At 41.1% G+C, this 18,870-nt stretch overlaps 1 protein-coding gene across 1 annotated transcript in view; it reads left to right on the top strand.

The window, feature by feature from the left end:
- SPMIP2 (sperm microtubule inner protein 2) overlaps positions 1-14,187 on the top strand; it is a gene marked incomplete at both ends in the record, with an annotated part of 67,506 nt that extends 53,319 nt beyond the window's left edge. The window contains one exon of the mRNA XM_079770247.1: positions 13,992-14,187. Coding sequence (XP_079626373.1) covers positions 13,992-14,187 — 196 coding nt within the window. The remainder of the gene's footprint in view (positions 1-13,991) is intronic.
- Between the last annotated feature and the right edge of the window lie 4,683 nt (positions 14,188-18,870).

Raw genomic sequence — 18,870 nt, 5'->3', positions numbered from 1 at the left:
ATGTATTTATTTTAGAGATGGAACTTCACACGTTCAGATGAATTACCTTGAAGCACAATTACCACATATTTGATAAAAACATTTCATTTCTAGCCTCTATCGTGATGTATAAAGATGGCAGGGTTTCTACAGAGCCTTGCAGCTTGTTTTCTGGCTAGCAGCTTAAAGGCTAACTCATTAAAATTCAAAGTTGAGGTACATGGTGGGTGGCAGAACAAATGTTTTCTTCACTGAGCAGAGATAAGGCCTTCAAGACAGTTTCTCCCAGAATTAGAGTCCTTCCTCGCAGCTATTCAGTAAGACAGGATTCAGGCAGCACCTGCTCCAAACCTACCATGACACCACCCAACGCTAGATGTATATGATAATGACAACAAGAAAAAAAAATAGCAAAGCATTACTGGTTCCACACTTGGCTTGACACATCTTACCTATGAGATGTACCTTATATCTGACTTCTCATTTATAAAATAGCTTAAAGTAAATACAAAGTTTAAAAACAAACAAAATGAGTATCAGGTTGATGACTTAACCCACAGAAAGGAATTATTTGAAGAGATTTTTAAAGCACAGAAATTTGAGTATAAACCTCTAGTGGGGTGTATTCTAAGAATAACAACAACTGCTAAGAGCTTGGTGGAAGTGTTGGCAATGTTACTCTGGCTTTGCTTGGGTGTGATGTGGCAATGACGTGATTACTAGAATTCAATTATTCCTGGTTTGGTTGAGTAACAGGATTCTTAGAGTGGGAGAAAGAAAATATAGATGTTAACATAACAGAGCTAAAAAACAAATCCTGAATTTGATTGGAAGATATATGTGTATATATGTGTATGATAGTGTGCATTTATGTATCTATTTTCATAGCTCTATTCACCATAAAGGCCTAGGCATGGGAACCAACTCAGTAGTTGTGAGCCCCCCTACTACTTGGTTCTACTCTTCAAATACCTTTTCCACAAAAGGAATCAGGCTTCTTGGAGAAATGGTTGATTCTGTATTTGGAGAAGGAAATGGGAAATATGACCTAGTACTCCCCGCCATACGAGGTGAGGAAGCCAGCCAAGACCACCACAGTCCTGTCTAAGGGACTTAGAAGCCAAACTTGTAGAGACCCCCACCTGCCCAAAATATGCACCTTGAAGAAAGGTGTGGTGACTGCAATGGACTCAGATTCATCTACCTGTACATACGTATACATGAACATTCATGAGTTCATGATGTCACCTGAAAACCCACAACAAACTGGTCACATTGGAGGATTCCCATGAATCAACTTATTTTGAAAATGAGTAAATAAAAGGAAAGAATCAAACATTAATTCTGCCTTTCCACTACAAATGGCACCACTGCAAACCTAATAGATGATGAGGGGACTTAAAAAAAAATCAAGTCATCCAGCTAACACATAAAGAAGGAATAAAGGAATTAGGACAGCATCATTTTGCAAGTGCTAATAAATTAATAAATCCAGGTACTAATCATCAAAGGCTGCCAAAACCAGAACAGGGTGGGGCAAAAGTAGGTTTCCGGTTGTTCATATAGAAAATAATACAATACTTAATAAATAATAAACAAGAATAAACTGTGTTTCACTTCTCACAACTGTAAACCTACTTTGCCCCACCCTGTATGCGCCTCTTGATGAAAGCACACCACCACCTGGAAAGTAGTGGTTATGGACTGAGTTGTCCTCCCAAATTCATAAGTTGAAGTCCTAACCCCTAGGACCTCAGAATGTGACTGTATTTGGAAACAGGTTCTTCGAAGAGGTAATTAAAATGAGGTCGTTAAGGTGGCCCTTAATCCAATATGACTGGTGGGAATCTTCCTTATGGGAAGATTGGAACACAGGCCAGCACACAGGAATGACCATGGAAAGACACATGGGAAGATGGCCATCTACAAGGAGAGAGGCCTCAGAACAAACCAACCCTGCCGACACCTTGATCTTGGACGGCTGGCCTCCAGAACTGAGAGAAAAGACCTTCCTGTTGTAGAAGCCACCAGTCCGTGGTGCTGCATTATGGCAGCCCTCGCCAACTATACAGTAGTCTTGTCCCCAAAACCTACTTCGATCAGGCCTCTAAATCCAACTAACAATGTATACATAGGAAGTCAGAAGACAGCAGAAAATGCTAAATGACAACATGGAGATGCTGTCAGAAAAATGTATTGTGGGAAATTTTATAGGACAAATGGAAGCAACATTTTTATGAAACAAAATTTATTTCTTCAACCAATAGTAGAAGGAGAAGGAAGAGGAGGAAAAAGAGGAAGAGAAGGAGTGGGGAGGAGAAGGAGAAGAGAAACTTATTTGGATTCTGTTTCTAACAAACAAAGTGCCAAAAGTCATAACATTTATGAGAAAATTAGAATTTTGAAGTCTGAATATTTGGTAAAATTGTTATATTTTTTGGAGGAAAAAATAGCCTTGTGATTATGTTAAAAGGGAATTTTTATATTTTTTAGTTATACCAGAAAGATAGGAGGATTAGAAAGCAGGATAGAAATGAAATAAGATTGGCTATAAATTGATAATGTTTGAAGCTGGGTGATGAGTACTTAGGAATCTTTAAACTATTTTGGGTATATTTACATTTCCAAAGTCACCTTGAAGAAAACTATCAGCTTTATCTTTAGTTCATGAAGGTCAAGATGTTCCATTTGGATAGGTAAGCTGGTCCCCAAACTAAATTGATTCAATACTGTGATAGTCTCCCAACTCACCTCCACCTGCCTTGCTGCCAAGCCACATAAATCAACACAGCTCGCCTTCCTTCCTTCTGTTGTTTTCTGATACTCACGCAAATAAGCCAGTGACGCCCAGGAAGCGGCCCTCAGCAGAGAGGCCCTGGACTTGTTATCTCAGGAGCCCTGAGCTGTGGAGATGGGCAGTCCTTCCTGCATAGCTTATATAAACTCTCTCCCATCTCTGACAACATCAGGAATTATAGTCAACATTCCTAATAGGTGACCCTAGGCCATCTGGTACACTGCATTTCTGGCAAGATTTTGGACAGCTGTCCCAGAGTCACTTCATATCAGTCATTAAAAAATACTGAATGGAAGTCAGTAAACACCTTTCTGTATTTCTACATTGTGGACAGACGCTTGGCAACAGGAACCTTGTGGAGTATGTTCCTCCTTAGAGGAAGGTGACATGCTTGATTCAGATCGCACAGCCCCCGTCACAGGAAGCCCAGCTGGCGCCCATAAGGGCAACCGGCAAGTGCTGGTGACGCGGCTGTGGCAGGGACAGCACTTTCCCCATTCTGGAGCTCGGGGGAGACAATTTGGCAAGGTCACAAAGACGTGTTCACTTCGGGTAATGTGAGATCTCGCTTGCTTCTATTAATTCTTTACTTAAATGTAGTGCTAGAATACACAAGCCTTTCAAATACAGTGGTTCAATTGCCTGTGAAATAAAAGCAATAAGTCGAACCAAAAGTATCACGACCTGAGGTTTGAAGCATATGGTGTGTGTCATTCTCCAGAACCACACAAACCTTAGGTGCTCTCCTAGAGAAAGCCCGAGAGCAAGCTTTTTATTTCTTTCGTGTGTGTGTGTGTGTGTGTGTGTGTGTGTGTGTGCGTGCGTGTGTGTGAGAATTTTGTTTTTATGCAATAGTCAGTGTACAGAGCAAAGGACTCCGTACTTGGGGGCATGTTCTAAAACAGGCACAATGGCTCAAAGAGAGTAGTGATGATCAAACTTCATGGTTTGAATCTATAATTGAAGATAATGAACAATGTTACACCCGCATACAATATTATATAATTAATAGCATAGATGAAGCAAATAAAAAATGTACTAATTACCTGCCCAGGTTTTTAAAAAATAAAAATGGCCCAAAAAAGGAAATGTTTTAAGTAAACATTGTTTAATGAGTGTGCTCCAGGGACTAGGGTGAGTTGAATTTTCCAGCTAACTGATGGACAAATAGTTAACAACAGCACTTCCCCTTCATAGGCAAGAACACTTTTCTATATTGGAAGACTACATTTTCTTACATTACGAAGAAATCAAGTTGAGTACCTAGAAGAGACTCATTTCTTTCTGATTAAGGACATTTGTGATTAAGGATACTGTAGAGATTCAAGATTACCATTCCAGGGTGAAATCTTAGACAGGAAGGACAATATAAGCTATTAGATGAGTGTACACTGGCCCCATATTATTCCCTAATTTTGTTATTTGTTTGTTTGTTTATTTATTATTGACTGTTGGGAAGGAGGATGGGAGAGAGAGAGAGAGAGAGAGAGAGAGAGAGAGAGAGAGAGAGAGAGAGAAGAAACATTGACATGGATCAGTTGACTGGCAATGGCTGTCCATCTTATGCGAGCCTCAAGGGCATTTCAGCATCAGTTTCAGGTGGGATGCAGCGTGATGTGGCTTGAGTGGTGCAGAAGAAAGAAGGGATGCTGAGAGTACATGTTTATGAAAGCAGCCAAGCTCAGTGTATCCTGGGCCCCAGTGCCAGCCATAGGTGATCCAAAAAGGAGAGATGGAGACTGGTGGAAGGTCAGTCCTCATCGACCCTCTGGCACGTGCTGCCATGGCAGGAACTCAGCTACAGGGACCACCAGACCAGGCAGCGTCTTCTCGCCCCAAGCTTCCAGTTCTCAGTGTCTTGCCCAGCTGCATCCAGGGCTGGGCTTTTTCTATGTAAAAGGAAAATAGATAGTCTTGCTTGTAGTTATCTCTTTCTGTCTTTTAAAAATAGCGTTCAAGCAATGTTCTTCTGTCTGCAGTAGCCACACTAGCAATTTGGGAAGACTTCCCTTGTGTTTTCTCAAACACTTCTTTGGGAAGCGATTTCATTTTTTTTTCCCCCTTGAGACAGTAATGTTTCATACTAAGATGACTCACACAGTCGTGTTTATAAATTAAAATAACCCTATCTACTTCTGCAAAATAGTTTGTGCCTGTAGATAACACAGACCCACTTAAGACACGTTTGCTCTCTTGGAAAGGAGGGAACTAATAAACAAGAATAAAAAATTCAAGCAGGTATAAGTTTTATCTTCTACATTTTATCATGAATGGTTAACCTTGGATGTTTATTGCAATCACATAACCTCCCAGTAGCCATTTCACTGATTCATAGGTACAGCAGTAAATGAGCAATTGTTTATTCATATACTAATATCTTGGTCCTTCTGCCATGGGTCCATCTTACATAGACTACTGGCTTCCTGTGTGGTCTCCCAGGGATACCAAACCCATACAGACCAGGTGTCTGCTCAGTACACTCTGGCTACGACTCTTATCTAAAGACAGGATCAACAATAGAGATAACTTCTGGATCTTTGAGGCTATAAATTTCCTCAAATATTGTCCTAATCACCCACTTGGATATTACTTTGGCCCTTTATCTTAAACAGGTTAAGTTATAACTCAGAGGTAATTGAAAATTAAACAAGAAAGCATGACACATGCCTTCTAGATAAACCTGTGTAAACTCCTTTGGATATGAATTACTAAAAATTAGCTTACTTTTATAAGCCTCTGTCTCTTTCTATTCATCAAGAGTCTCCTGAGCAACAACTAACCTGGGAGAGATTCCATTAGCATTATGATTTTTTCTCTACTGGTAACTGCTAAATTTAGTTGTGCACTCATTTTGTTTGTCCAAGTATGAAATATCAAGATAATTTCATTTTTTTATTCATCTCCATGACAGCGATTGATTCAGAATCAAATAAGTGTTATCCCAGAGGATTAAGATGAAAATCTTTTGAAAATAAGACACAACTTCCTCACATATGATTTTATAAGGACAGGGAGGGAAGGAAAATCAATGTGTAAGAAATAAGGTTGTGTTTAACTAAATGATGATATAGCTGAAAGTGACCTACAGTATCCCAATTTCCTCAGGTCCTCCTTTGTGGTACCTTCAAGATATGTTCTCTAGAAAGGGCCAGGTCATAATGCTTTATAGTAACACTCCCTGCCTGTGGGCACTGGAAGTCTGGTGTCTGGTTGTAGAATAAAAGGCAGCAGCAAAGGAGGGTAGAAGGAAGTATTTTCTCAGGCAGCCAGAGTCTCTGAAGTTAAACCACCTCTGCACCTGCCTGTGTCATAGCAACACCCACTCCATCTATGCAGAAAGTCAATTCCGAAAACAAAAATTCTATTCAAAACATCTTTAAAGCCCCAATTAGGGCTTTCATTCCTTGGCAGATTCTGGCTTGAGGTATAGACTAACTACACCACAAATGCAGAAAGATCTTTAAAAAACAGGAGCCTTGTTTTCCTGCAAATGTTCCAAAGAGAAAATGACAGGGAGAGAAGGGCTGTTCTCTCAGAAAGCACAGATCCTGCCAAAGGGTTTCTAAATGTGTTTCTCCAAAATTTCCATGGGCCATCAGTGGCTTTTGAATACTTCCGGAAATGGAAGGGGTAGAAATCAATGACCCTGTGAGAAAGCAAACATTTAAGGGAACTAGCTGGCTGGGAAAACAGGTAGTCACGCTTTTAAGTCACAATATAGACACGGTAACAGTTCTCTTCACAGGCTAGACATACACAGAGTTACATCACTTTATGTTGCTGCAAGAAAAAAGCTGAAGCCCTAAGGGGAAGGTTCCTCATATTTCTCTATTTGAGACTCAAGTGAAGAACGGTTTTGGTATATATATATATATATATATCCAGACTGACTCACTGGAACTCACACAGTTAGCAACTTGTTTCTTTAACTTTGGAATCCCAAAGACATTAATTTTACCACTTAATAGAACTATTTTTAGTCAACCAGAGGGAACCCAGGAGACCTCAAAACAGAAGAAAAAGGTTTGTTCTTGGGCAAGACTGACGCTGGGTGGTCAATCTCCAGAATAAGCAGCTATTTTGATCGATTTAGGTAAACATTCATTCACGCCGGTTCTTTGGCCACCATACAGAGAGTTCATTGAATTGTTTGGTCATAAATCAAAGTGGCTGCCCCGGGGTCTCCTGCAGGCCCAGACTGAGTCACAGAAAGGCAGGCACCCGAGGACCAAGCAGAGCAACCCCCCTAACAAGTCCCCTCGTCAGCTGTCCACGGTATTTTTCCTGGCAGCAGTGTCCAGATGAAAGTCCAGTTTGTCCCATTGCCTTTAGACAGTTACATAAGCAAGGTCCAGCCAGTCATGTCCTAACTTAGTGCCGAAGTCTGTTTTATCTTCTCACTCCATTTCTCGGCTGTCCAGGCTGCTAGGAAAATTCCAGCCACTGCCCAAATAACCAACAGGTTTTTTTTAAAGGAAAATATGGACATGTTTTATGGTAAAAATAATTCATGCTCACAGTTTTAAAAATTCAAACAACAAAAGAGTGTATGAATGTGAAATCAGTTCCACTTCACTCCAAATCCCCTATCAGGTGTACTCACAGTCTCCTTCGCTGGGGATAAATACAGAACATATTTTTGTGTCTTCATAGAAGCAAGCACAATCGACTGAAAACATGTTCTATGTTCAGGATCTCTGCTAGACACTGAAAAAACTGAGACATGGAACCTTGCCTTTACTCACAGATTTACTGCGGGCAAGAGTCAACAGAACATCAAGTGTAACAGGTGGGAACAATGTTCTGTGGGAACGCCGCAGTCATGGTTGTGGCCCCGTGTTGAAGCTCGGGTCACCATTCAGGAATGCTCTGTGGTAACATGAGTTCCATTTTTAAGGCTGAGTGGGAAAGCAAAAGGAGAGCTTGGAGGTGGGGCCAGGAACGAAATTCCAGCCTTAAGAATCACATCACGTAAGCCAAAAGAAATCACATGGAGAAGTGGACCTTCATGGCTCATTGTTTGATGGGTAACACATAGGATATTGGTTTGGGGGGTCTGGGGGAAATTGCAGTCCAGGGGACAGATGGTATAGTGTTTTAAATTCCATACTAAAGATCTTGTGCTAATGTCTATAGGCAATGGACTGTTGTTTTTAAAAAATTAATTAAGGAAGTAATATACTCAAACCTTGTGTTAGAAAGAATACCTGGCATGGAACAGCCGTAGAAGACTGTTTACTGAGTGGATGGAGCAGAGGAAGGAGAAACTGAAGGAAGGAAGACACATTAAGTGGCACTGGGATACTTGCAATGATGGGCGCCTAAATTTGTGACGGTGAGACAGTTTGGAAAAAGACTCAGCGAGACTTGGCAAGCAACTCTATGTAGGGGAATGGAGCAGATGTAAAAGTCAAAAGCAATTCTGATATGTCTCTTGAGTGGTTGGGTGTATGGTTATGTCATTGTCCAAAAATATGAACTAGAGGAAGGAGAGGGCATTTGGGGCCAGATGGAGAGGAAGCAGGGCACGTGTGTGGAGATGAACTGAGAGGCAGCATCCTATGAGGACAACATAGTCAACATCTACTGAATTTGTAATATGTCCCTGATACTGTTTTAAGTGCTTTGTAAGTATTAACTCATTTAGTTCTCCTAAAGAGTAGATGTTATAATATTATGATCTCCATTTCACAGATGAAGTATTTGCATAAGTTTAGAATCAGATAACTCTGAGTTCAAATCCCAGATCTACTGCTTTTTAACTGTTTGATCTTGGATAAATGACTTACTCAATTTAATCTCAGATGTAAAAACTAGGAGATGATACCTATCATCTGGGATTATTATGAAGTCTTGTGGCCTGGTGCACGGATTCGTGCACATTGAAAGGAACTTAATTAGAAGAAAGATTCGTGCGGTAATTACGTTACTGCAAAAAATTACATGTCAAAATAGTATATCGATGACGACGCTTTCTTTCAGCTTCAGAGTTATGCTGTGCCAATAGTTGGTCTTCAGATACATTCTGGCATCGAGTGTGATTGGCGCCAGCGAGAGCCTTATATGTATTGCGTATGTGTGAGTCAACGTTTTTAAATTGCCAGTGCGTGTCATATGTACTGGCCGTTCAGTCAGTCGGATGGACGGTCGGTCACTTAGCCTCATATATATATATATATATATATATATATATATATATATATATATATATATATGATTAGAGGTAATGCATATGAAGCAACTAGCATATTATCTGGAAGCTCATGTATCTGAATAAGTGCTAGATGTTATTGTCAGCTATGAGATATCCTGGTATTAGGTTTAGTAAAAAAGCTGGGAATTTATGTGTAGGTTATGGAGCTAAAAGTAAAGATTTTAAACATCAGTATGTTGGTATTGGTTAGATCCTGAGGTATAAATACTATTCCCTGCCTGGTCTGGAGATGGGTGATAGTGTACCAAGATATGAGAATCATGGGGATTTCTGGGGAATACCAATGGTAAAGAAACAAAAGGAATAGAAGATTCTTCCCCAAAGAAATATAGATGAAGCAATATGAGAGATAATGGGGGTGGGGGATGGAAATGGGAGATTGGTTATAGACAAAAAGACTGGTTAAATAAGTAAATACAGAGAAGGAGAGCCAGGTTTCCTACTGTAGAAAAGAGTTACAAATATGACGAGAGAGAGCGGGAGAATGAGCCCTCTGATGAACCCTGTGCAGTGCTGTCTGAGATGGCTGCAGGACAGTGACAACCCTCGTAATCAGATCTTGAATTCTAAATACCATTTTCCACTAAAAGGAACTAGGGTTCCTTCAAGAAATGGATTATTCCAGGGCTAGGGCAGGGAATGATGAACCTGGAACCTTTTTTTGTGCTAAAAATTTAAGGAAATGCTCAAAGAATGTCAGGGACATGTCGAAAGGACACAGAAGCCAGATTGAAAGGGCTCTCACCAGCCAAATCTAGGACAATTTAAACATGAAAATGAACATTATAAATGGATTATAATCCATTGCATAAAATAAGAAACCACAAGATCCTATTGATGTAAAGAAATAAATGGCCCAGCCAGCATGGCTCAGTGGTTGAGCATTGATCTATGAACCAAGAAGTCATGGTTTGACTCCCGGTCAAGGGCACATGCCCAGGTTGTGGACTCGATCCCCAGTAGGAGGCATGCAAGAGGCAGCCAATCAATGATTCTCTCTCATCATTGATGTTTCTATCTCTCTCTCTCCCTCTCCCTTCCTTTCTGAAATCAATAAAATGTGTTTTTTAAAGTTTAAAAAAAATAAATGAATAAGTTGAAAGTTTGACGTGGAATGAGAGCTTACATAATGTCAAAGTATTTTCTGACGAAATACTAATAACAAAAGGGACAAGTGATTTCACAAGGGAGGGGCCTGGCAGACACTACTTTAATCAAGTGACCCACGGGAACCTCACCAGACCTGGGACAGTCACGCCATGGCCATTCTGTGTTATTCTTGCTCGGAGATGTCTAACCTGAAGCTAATCAAGGAGAAACAAAATCAATCCACATTGAGGGACATCTACAAAATAACTGGTCTGTGCTCTTAAAAGCTTCACGGCTGTGTGACGGTCACAGGAGGACTGAGACTTGGTTCCAGGTTGAAGGAGACTGAAGAGAGGAGAAAACTAAAGGCAACGGGTGCTTCCCAGCTGGATCCTTTTACAGAACGGACATTGTTGGGACAATTGGCAAAATGGGACTCATGTCTGAGGCTTACATGATAGTCATTCAAACAAGTGAACATTCTGAGTTCCTCTGATTTTGATGGTTATACTGAGGTTGTATAGCAGGTCCTGGTTTGTAGGAATGCCATACCCAAGTACTTGGGGATGATGGGTATCATGTCAATGACATACCTTCAAGTGGTTCAGGAAAAAAAAAAACACTATTGTATTGTGCTTGCACGTTGTATAAGCTTGAAATTATCAAAAAGAAAAAGATCTGACCCTTTAAGTTAATAGTAAGAATGTTACACTAAGAATGTTTGGTTGCTTTGTTTGTTTTTTGGGGGGTCGCACGAGTGTGTGCTGGCTGTTGGGCCTTTGTCACTAACAGCGAACCATTACCCATGGCCTGGCATTCACGCTCCAGCTGGACCCCAACCTGCTGCTTCTTGGTTTCCTTCTCTTGACTTTTGTGGCTCCTTTGTAAATCAGAACTAGTGTGTGTAATTCTCCATAGTGAACATGGCTACTATTTCTTTAAGACCCTTAAAATCTTTGAATTACAACTAACTTTTAACTTTCATGGCTCCTGGTGATTCAAGATTCAGGGACACAGGGTAGTCTGAATTTAAAAAATAAAAAAGATTATAAAATATCTTAGTGCTTAAATGAAGGCAAACTACAGGCAATGTGTTTTTTTTTCTAAACTATTCAGTATAATTGCTTCTGTAACACATTACTTTTAAGAAAATGTAGCACATTTGCATGAAATGGTTTTCCTATGAACCATTCATCAAGCTAATATATTAGAATTATAAATAATGCCCGTCCCTACATTCTAACCATTAGCTATCTTGCCCTTTCAACTTTCTTGAAATTATCCCTAGCTATTGATCTGTACCTGCAAATAACAAACCAGACTGTAGGATCCATTCCTGCACACCTGCCATTGGTGGGAGGGGAGGAGGCGGCTGCAGGAGAGTGGAGGGGGGTGGGATCACCTTGAAAGTAATGCCAGGTGGTACTGGACATACTGGGGAGAGTACTTAGTCAAAAATATGACTGTCTAACCACTGTGCTATACACCCGAAACTAATACAAAATAATATTGAATGTAAACTGTTATTGAAAAATCATCGTTTTTGATTAAAAAAAGAAATTTCATTCTGATCTCCCTCCCTTCCTCATTACTCTATCCATCACAGATTAGTTGAGTGTCAGCTATGTGTCAGGCAGGGTAACGGGCACTGGAGCCGATGATGAATGAGACATGTTCTGGGCCCTTTAAGGAGCACTGGGTTTGGAGGCAAGAGCCTGCTGCCCTGGGAATTTAAGTCTATTCTAAGAGTTTCTACAAAAGAATTCAAATGTCATGTGATGTGGAAGGAGAGAAATTGCTGCCTGACAGGCATAGGGAAAGTCTTCACAGAAAAGCTGACTTAAAGCCCAGGAAAGGAGGCGGGAGGGGTTACAAGCAGAAAGAAAGGTTGAAGCAGAGTCTGAAGGTCTGAAAGTGTGGCTCCCAGAGCTCACAGCGGGGCTAAGGGCACAATGAAGCTCTGTGTGTGTGTGTGTGTCTGAGAGGAGGGAGGGCGGGAGGGCAGGCCAGAAAGGCCCCTGTGGGTACACCATTTAAAAAAAAGAGAGAGAAAACAGTCAAAAAGCAAATAGCAACAATAAACACCCCTGTGCGCTCAGCTGAAGAGTTTGAACTTCGTTCTGTGGGGTGTCAGGGAGGGTGTGCTGGAGAGTGAGGTCAGCTCTCTCCCCGCAGGCACTCTGTGATTCCCGCCAGTGGGGCGGGAGTGTCTGCCCTGTGCGCCTTGAGGATGGATGGCCTCTCTCTGCCCTGAGCCCTCTGCTTAGTGTTACCTCCCCCGCTCCTGCCTCCCCTCACAAAAATAGCATGCCCGCATTTTCTGTTCCTTACCTGGATTTATTTTTCTTCATGGTACTACCCAAACATTTGACTTACTCATGTCTATTTCTGTCTCCCACTGGTACATACACTCTAAGGCAAGTATGTCAAACTCACGGCCCGCGGGCTGTGTGTGGCCTATAATGCATATTTTTGTGGCCCAGCCAATATAACGGTACATAGGAAACGTTTTAATAAAAATTTCGTAACTTAATTTTTACAATATCCTGTTATACATAATTATTAATAATGAATGACAATGTTCGCTAATGACTGATTACTATAATCGTGTTGCATTCATTTCCCTTATGCGACTTACACACAGGCGCACATTTCTCTCCACTAATACTGGCAGCGAATATTTTAGCAGCCGATTGCCACGTCATTAGTCATTAGTCTTGCACTGACCTGTTTGGTGTGCACAACAGGAAATATTTCGCTTTTGGAGAACAAGAAAAATAGGTTTGTTTGTGTTACGCTTATTAATTTGTGCAGTTATTCAGTGTCTGGTAAGTTAACATTCAAGAAAAAATATTAATTTTTATTAAAATGTTCTATTATTTTATGATAATGATTACTCATTTATTTGAGCCCTTTGTATTCAGCATGTCTCTATTGAAATAAACCTACGTTTCTATGAAAATTGAAGCTGTTGTTTTTTTTTGCGGCCCACGTAAACTTAAAACCTTGTTTATTTCGCCCATGTTAGCCTTTGAGTTTGACATGCTTGCTCTAAGATAAGTGGTACTTTGCCCCACATTGCTGCCTCCTCGGCCATGTACTATTAGCTATGGTTATGTGCATGTTCTTGAATGGGTGAGAGTGAGGCAGACCTGCCACAAATCTTGGTCCGAAGGACTTGGGCACCCATGAAACTCAGATTCCAGGAAGGGAAGTGTGCAGTGGCCACGGGGCTCTGAGCACCCAGTGGAGGGATGGGGCTCTCTAGAGTGAAACAGCCTTCCAAGTGAGATGGCAGATCCTTATCCTGCGATTCTTTTTCTCTCCCCCCCCTCCCCCCCCCCCCGAAGGCAGTCCTTAGATAATACGCTAATATAGGGCTGTTGGGAGCTAGGCAAGGATTTCACTGGGGAAAGAGAATAACGCCTAGGTCATTCTTCCAATACACTGTCCAAGGGCAGACTCTGGAATCACGAAACTGGTATTTTCCTGAATTCCCTGAGCTCTCTCTCAGCATGAACAGACCATGTCCTGCAGAACTTGTGGGTCTCGTGAAGTCTCGGCCTGAGCATCTCACCTTGCACTTCTCAGCATCTTGCATGCCAGGCCTGCAGGACATGAGGGGCAGTCATGACACAGGGCAAATGCACCCACAGGTTCCTAGACACATGTCCATCTGGGGAGGTGGCTCCCCATCTCCAGCCCCTGGGTTTCCGGTGGAGCGGAGTGGGCGGGGTCCGGGAACGTCTCAGGACACCTGCTGATGGCTCAGGTCATTCGCTTTCCCAAGCCCGTGGCTAGAAATCTCTTCAAATCCCAAGAGAAACAGACAAATCTCAACTATCTGAAAACTGGTGGCCTTGTTTCTAGGTCCTTCCAACTTGATAACCAACCAATTTGTTCCTATTTCAGGCAACCCAAACCTTCTATTATGGACATGCTAGGAAAATTCAGCCGTGGGCAGATCGCCTGGAATATGGGTGATTTTGAGAACACCGACCGGAGAGATTCCAGAGGGGCCACCCTCGTCAGACAGGACAAGGCAGCACTGCCTGGAGCCTCCAGACCCCCGAAGCTGCCCACGCCGCCGAGAAAGGAGGAGGTATGAGCATTTGCTTTTATGACTCATCATAGAAGACACCAGGCTCTTTCAGTCTACGAATTAGAGAATGCTATTCAACAGTAATACAGCAACTAAGGTTTTCCAGCTGCTTTTAACCTATCAAAACATTTTGTAATTGATATTGGATTTCCACAGTAGCATCTGCCCTGTGGGTAGGTAGGTATTCTTCCCACTTTGTAGCTGAAGAATACAAGAGGTTGTGGGGTTCAGTCCTTACGACTGCTTACGGATCATCTAGTTTAACCTGGACACAGGCCATCCCCTTGATTTCCAAAACCCGAGAAAGCGCCCAGTCTGTGTAACAGAGGCAAAACTTTAAACCTTCTTAAAACCCTTACAGACTGGCTAGCAGAGTGAGCATATACCAGGTTCAAATCTACCAGTTTTCCCCCATTACTATGTATGGAATCTTGAACAAGTTGCATAATTTCCCTATACAGGTTCTTAAAGTAAGTAAAATGGGGATATTAGTATCTGTCCCGAATATTTTGTAGTTATCATGAGAATCATGTGAAGAAGGTGTAAGGGTCTATATTCAAATCAACAACTATTTCCACAGCAAAATGCACATTGTGGTCACCCAGGGTCTCGAGTCGGATAACAAGTTTCCACGATAGAAAGGGTAATAGAATCACAGGGACACATTCAGACTCATGAGTCTCCGTGCTCCACTGAAGAATCTTGCCAGCTCCCGAGAATCTTGCTTACCCTCTGTCGCCAGAAATCTGATTCATGAGCCATTAATTATATCTATTGGAAGCGTTCGTGGGGGAGCTGCAGAGGCCTGCTCATGGGCCCTGACCCCAGGGACTCTCTGTGTTGGAAAAGGGAGCAGTTGGGCTGCTGACATTCTTATGTGATCTGAATTTGGGACTGGGCCCAAATGAGATGATTTACTGCAGTGTGTGTAGAGGAGGCTTGGATTAGTTACTTTCCATTACTGAACTAATTTGTGCAGGATTAGCGAGATCATGGATTAAACGATCCCAAAAGCCTCCTTCTATCATTCACTAAATCCAATTGTGCAACCCTATATGGGTTTACTTTTTTTGTTAATCCTCACCTGAGGATATTTTTTCCACTGGTTTTTCTTTTCTATTTTTTTGTGTGTTTTTTGGTTCTTAGAGATTGGAAGGAGGGAGAGGGAGAGAGATAGAAAGAAACGTCAATGTGAGAGAGACATACAGATTGGTTGTCTCCCGCATGAGCCCTTACCAGGGCCAGAGAGCGAACCTGCAACCCAGGTGCATGCCCTTGACCGGGAATTGAACCCGTGACCCTTTGGTGAGCGGGACGACGGTAACTACTTAGAACACTTCCAGGGCTGGGGTTTTTTATAAGTAAAAAAATATTGTACATTAAAAAAATCTGTTAAAAGACCTTATTTTGAAATGATTTCAAACTTGCAGAAGCATTGCAAGAACAATAGAAAGTGAACTCCTGATACATTCTTCACCCAGAATAATCTGTTAATTTGCTTTAATGCTTTCTTCCTATATGTGTGTACACACATACACACACACATTTGATTTTTTCCAAACCATTTGAGGTTAAGTTGCAGACATGACGCTCCTTTACCCCCAAATGTTTCAGGATGTATTTCCAAAGGACACGGATATTCTCACATAACCACAGTGCAAACATAAGATTCTGGAAATTTAACATTGATACAGTATTATTATCTAACCCAGTGATTTTCAACCTTTTAAAAAATCTCATGGCACACATACACTAATAACTAATACTCTGTGGCACAGCAATATATATATATTTTTTGCCGATATGACAAAATAAATAGGTATAAATTTGATTCATTCACACCAGACGGCTATTGTTGTGTTGGTTGTTGTCATTTTTTAAATTTGACAATCTAAGGGAAAAGAGGTCAATGCCCCTGACTGAGTAGTCAGGTGTTGCATGTTTTAAAAATTCTTGCAGCACACTGGGTGAAAATCGCTGATCTAATCTATAGTTCATAATCCAATTTTATTAACGGTCCCAATAATGTCCTTTGTATTTTTCTCTGATCCTAGATCCCACCTAGATCACGCATTACATTTGCTCCTCATGTCTCTTTAGTCTCCTTCAATTTGGAACAGTTCCTTAGCCTTGGACTTTATAACACTGACACATTGGAAGAGTATATAGACCAGTTCTGTAGAATACCTCTTCATTTGGATTTATCTCATGTTTTCTCAAGAGTAGATTCAGGTTTTGTGTTTTTGGCAGGAATCCCAAAACAAGTGATGTTGCCATTCTCAGTGCATCACATCAAAGAGGCACCTGATATCGGTTTACCTTATTGTTGGTGAGAGTAATTGATCACTTGGCCACATCTCATCCCTTTCCAGAGATAAACAAAATACTGTATCATTCAAAATAATCCCTCATTTTATCAAAGAGGCTTTCTTCTAAATATCCAGAGATACATTAGAAACTTGTTATCCAAGTCCATTATTTTTGGATGATCCCACAAGGTTCTTATGGATGACACTTCAATAAGTACTCAAGCCTCCCACCCCTTTAATATAAGTCCTCTTCAGTGAAATAACTAGAAGCAACTGTTCTTATAAATTTAAAAGCAAATAATGAGTACAATGTGTGTAAAGCCTTCAACATAACGTCTCACACTAGCCACCAATCAGTGGCCACCATTATGATGCTTATCAGAGATGCCAGCACACTTTTCATTCTTATGCTAGAAGATTCAGAACCATACGTTGAAAGCAGCCTCAAAAAGGAACAACTGGTCAATGGTACTGAGTGATTTGGGGGAAAATCGTAAAAGCATAACACTATACATAGTATCACGTTTTCTCATCAAGAGGGATGATTGAAAGTGGGGATATTTTATATATTCAGGTTCTTGGGTTTGGATTTTTTCTTATAAACTTAATGTGGAATGTAATTAAAATATTTCTAAAATGCAATTTATATTTAACAGTATGTATCATTCTTGTATACACTTACCCAAAACGCTGTTACAAGTATTTCTGAAAGTTAATTGGGCAAATTTCTAAACTGTTTTTTTTTTTTTTTTTACTATATTCCTCCAAATTTCTCCTTTTTAAAAATCACTTAATGTCTACTAAGTTCTGTCTTCTAGTCCATTTGTTATTTTCCCCCTCTTAAGTTTTGGTTAACATTGTTTTTCCTCCACACAAATAATAGCCACTTAAGTGTTAGCAAATTCATATGCATGCAACAGACATTTTCAGCATCACCCATTTCTATTTCACTTCTTAGCTTGTAAATGTTCTCATTGCCCCCCTTCATTCCATACATGGATACAATTTCAGTGATTGACACATTCTTCCCTCATCCATTCACTCACACTGAGTGCGAAAGCAGTAATTCCCAAATTTTAATGTGCATATGAACCACCTGGAGGTCACATTAAGGTGCAGATTGTGATTCGGTGGGTCTGGGATGGGGTTGGGACACTGCATGCCTCTCCATGTCCCGGGCAAGGCACCTGTTGCTGGTCCTGGGACCTTGGGTAGCCAGGGGCTAGAGGATTTGACACTCAACTATGGCATGCTCAGCTAGGAACAGGAAGGACTTGATGGAGCCAGGGGTGAAGGAGAGGAAACCTAGGAAGAACAGGCTGGCAGGACCAAGGTGACAATAACCTAGCAGATAACCGTGTGGTTCAATATGTCTGGATAATAGTGTGCAAAGAGGAGTATCTAGTGATGGGGCTGGGGAAGAAGGACCAGTAATGTCATTGGAATACATGGTGCTAGGAACTTAGATTTTCCTGGGCTGACTTTTAAACAGAAGTGACAGGATTAAACTTTTAGAAAGATTTAGACATTGCTTGGAAGAATATTAATTAGAACTGTTTTACATAAAAGGGAGATGAGTTCAAAGGGCATTTTGGTAGCTCAACTAAGAAATAAGGAGGGATTAAAAGAAGGCAAAGAGAAAAGGTGATGTATTTGAGACACAAAGAAACTATTCGATTCAACAGCTCTCGGTGCTGACCGGGTGTGGGGAAAGTCTCCCGTTACCATGGGAAAGAAGGAAGTGGGACCTGGCCTGACATTGTGAAGAGTGAGGAGATCCCCAGGAAAGCAGAGGGAGGTGCACAGCTATAAGAAACTAACACACAATGGCAAGGGTATCTTTACACGTAGGAAGGCAGCTTTTCACTCCTACTGTGAATGAAGGGTTACCTCCCATCCTTGCCATCTCAGAGGGCTGTTTCTAACTTATGCTTTTCTTGGGCACCAACATGTCCTTTGCAGCACATTTTCAGAGGACTTGATCTCAACCCTTAAGGGATAACTCTGAAGTCGGTATTGTTTACTGTGTTAAAGATTTTTGCTCCTAAAACTTGGTATGATGATATTCTGACCACCCAACTCCATTTTGAGATTATCATATATATCAATAAGTCAGGATGTATAGATAAATTGATTTTAAATAATTGGCTCACATGATTGTGGAGAATGGTAAATCCCAAATCTGCAGTGTAGGCAAGCAGGCTGGAGACCGAGGCAAGAATGATGTTGCAGTTCAAGTTCAAAGACAGTCTAGAGGTAGCATTCCCTTTTCGTTGGGGACCTCAGTCTGTTTTCTCTTAAGTCCTTCAACTGACTGGATGAGACCCACCTACATTAGGAAGGGCAATCTGCTTTACTTAAGGAATACTCCTTTAAATGT

This window comes from Cnephaeus nilssonii (assembly GCF_951640355.1).
Source record: "Cnephaeus nilssonii genome assembly, chromosome: 5".
NCBI classification, from domain to species: Eukaryota; Metazoa; Chordata; class Mammalia; order Chiroptera; family Vespertilionidae; genus Cnephaeus; species Cnephaeus nilssonii.
This window is presented reverse-complemented; position numbering and strand designations above follow the sequence as displayed.